Here is a 2027-nt window from a genome sequence, read left to right on the forward strand (position 1 = left end):
CGAACCAGCCGCTGGGCTCGGTGATGAGAAACCCGATCTCCTCAGGAAGAATGATGAAGTGGGCCATTGAGCTGACCTAGTACAACATCGAGTACAGACCTCGGGTGGCCATAAAGGGGCAAGCGTTGGCCGACTTCATAGTGGAATGCACGACCCAAGAAAATGGATTAGATGGCCAGGCCACCACCGAACCCGAATGGGAGATGTATACGGATGGGGCTTCCAGCCGAAAGGGTTGCGGAGGCGGCATGGTTCTAATATCCCCCGAAGGGTTCAAGGCGTATCGAGCGTTCCGTTTCAACTTCCAGCTATCTAATAACGAAGCAGAGTACGAGGCTCTAATCGGGGGGCTACGGTTAGCCCAGACCATCCCGGTCCGACGCATTAAAATCAAATCGGACTCCCGCCTGGTAGTGGGACAGGTAAACGGCATATTCGAGACCAAGGAGAACAGGATGCGGCAGTATAAAGAGGTGGTGAAGCAATTACTTGCAGGGCTGGAGCGATGGGAGTTACAACAAATCCCGAGAGCGGAAAATGGGGAAGCTGACCTACTGTCGCGCTTAACACAAGGGGTCGAGGAACACCTCGAGTACATATCACGGATTGCCCAAATCACAGACATAGACAACCCGAGTATAGAGAGAGACGAGATCCTCACTGTCTCGCCCGCCCAAGACGAGTGGATACGCGAAATGATCTTGTATAAAACCGAAGGCGTCGCTCCGGGGGACCCCGCACGGGCGCGGAAAGTAGTTTTAATGGCTCCCACCTACCAAATCTACGAAGATAGACTTTTCAAACGATCTTTCGGAGGACCCCTGTTGCGATGCCTTACGAAAGCCGAATCCGAGCGAGTGATGTCAGAACTCCACGAAGGTATGTGCGCCGCGCACCAAGGCGCTAACACGCTCGCATGGAAAGTGATCTTACAAGGATACTACTGGCCGAGGGTCAGGACGGACTGTCTGGAATACGTAAAACGGTGTGCAACCTGCCAACATTTTGCGATCTTGCCCGGTCGTCCCGCGACGTATTATACCCCAGTTACTTCGGCCATCCCGTTTGCGAGGTGGGGCATCAATCTGCTGGGCCCGTTCCCAAAGGGCGTCGGTGGCCTTCGATTCGTAATCGTGGCTGTAGATTATTTCTCCAAGTGGGTAGAAGCAGAAGCCCTGGCATCAATCACCGAACACCAGTGCCGCAAGTTTGTCTGGAAGAACGTTTTCACGAGGTTTGGATTACCGTTGCAGATCGTGTCGGATAATGGGAAACAGTTCGATAGTGCAGGTTTTGGACAATTTTGCGCATACTACGTGGTCGAACATACCAAAGTGGCGGTGGCGTATCCGCAGGCGAATGGGCAGGTAGAAAACACGAACAGAACCATCCTAGACAGCCTAAAGAAAAAGGTCGACGCAACAGGGGTAACTTGGCATGAAGAATTGCTGTCGATACTGTGGGCTTATCGGACACCACCGCGGAGGGCAACCGGGGAGACACCATTCGCTTTTGCGTACGGCTGCGAAGCACGGTTACCCGTAGAAGGGCGCATACAGTCCGGAAGAATGCTACAATAAGAGCACGGCCAAAACGACGACGATAGGAGGGTGGAGTTGGTTTTGTTGGAAGAAAGGCGGGAACATGCACGTAAGCACATGGCAGAGTACCAGCGAGTTGTCAAGCGAGACCATGATATCCGTGCGCGCCCAACGCATTTTCAAACGGGGAACCTGGTACTCCGACGCAGAGAGGCCAGCAAACCTTTGCAAGGAGGTAAACTGGCCAAAAATTGGGAAGGACCTTACAAGATAGCCGCCCTCGTGCGGGAGGGTACATACAAGCTGGAGACTATCCAAGGCTACCTGATAGACCGGCTATGGAATGCGCACCACTTGAAGCGTTTCTTCCAATAATCCAGGCTACGGAGGAGGACACGAATAAACTTCTAAGGTACCCCTTAGAACCTACGCATTACATACCTCGCTTTTAGAATTTACTTGCATTTTTATTCTACTAGCGCACAC

General features: G+C 52.6%; 1 protein-coding gene across 1 annotated transcript; it reads left to right on the forward strand.

The window, feature by feature from the left end:
• Positions 1-203: 203 nt before the first annotated feature.
• LOC109188528 (uncharacterized protein K02A2.6-like) lies at positions 204-1580 on the forward strand. The gene has a single exon (XM_019339185.1). The coding sequence runs from the start codon at positions 204-206 to the stop codon at positions 1578-1580; it is 1377 nt and encodes a 458-aa protein (XP_019194730.1).
• Positions 1581-2027: the final 447 nt, after the last annotated feature.

Source organism: Ipomoea nil, unplaced genomic scaffold (assembly GCF_001879475.1).
Source record: "Ipomoea nil cultivar Tokyo-kokei standard unplaced genomic scaffold, Asagao_1.1 scaffold1431, whole genome shotgun sequence".
Taxonomy (NCBI): Eukaryota; Viridiplantae; Streptophyta; class Magnoliopsida; order Solanales; family Convolvulaceae; genus Ipomoea; species Ipomoea nil.

What these genes read in the sequence shown, in the direction of transcription:
- LOC109188528 (XM_019339185.1), top strand. Translation starts at nt 204, where the DNA reads ATGTATACGGATGGGGCTTCCAGCCGAAAGGGTTGCGGAGGCGGCATG.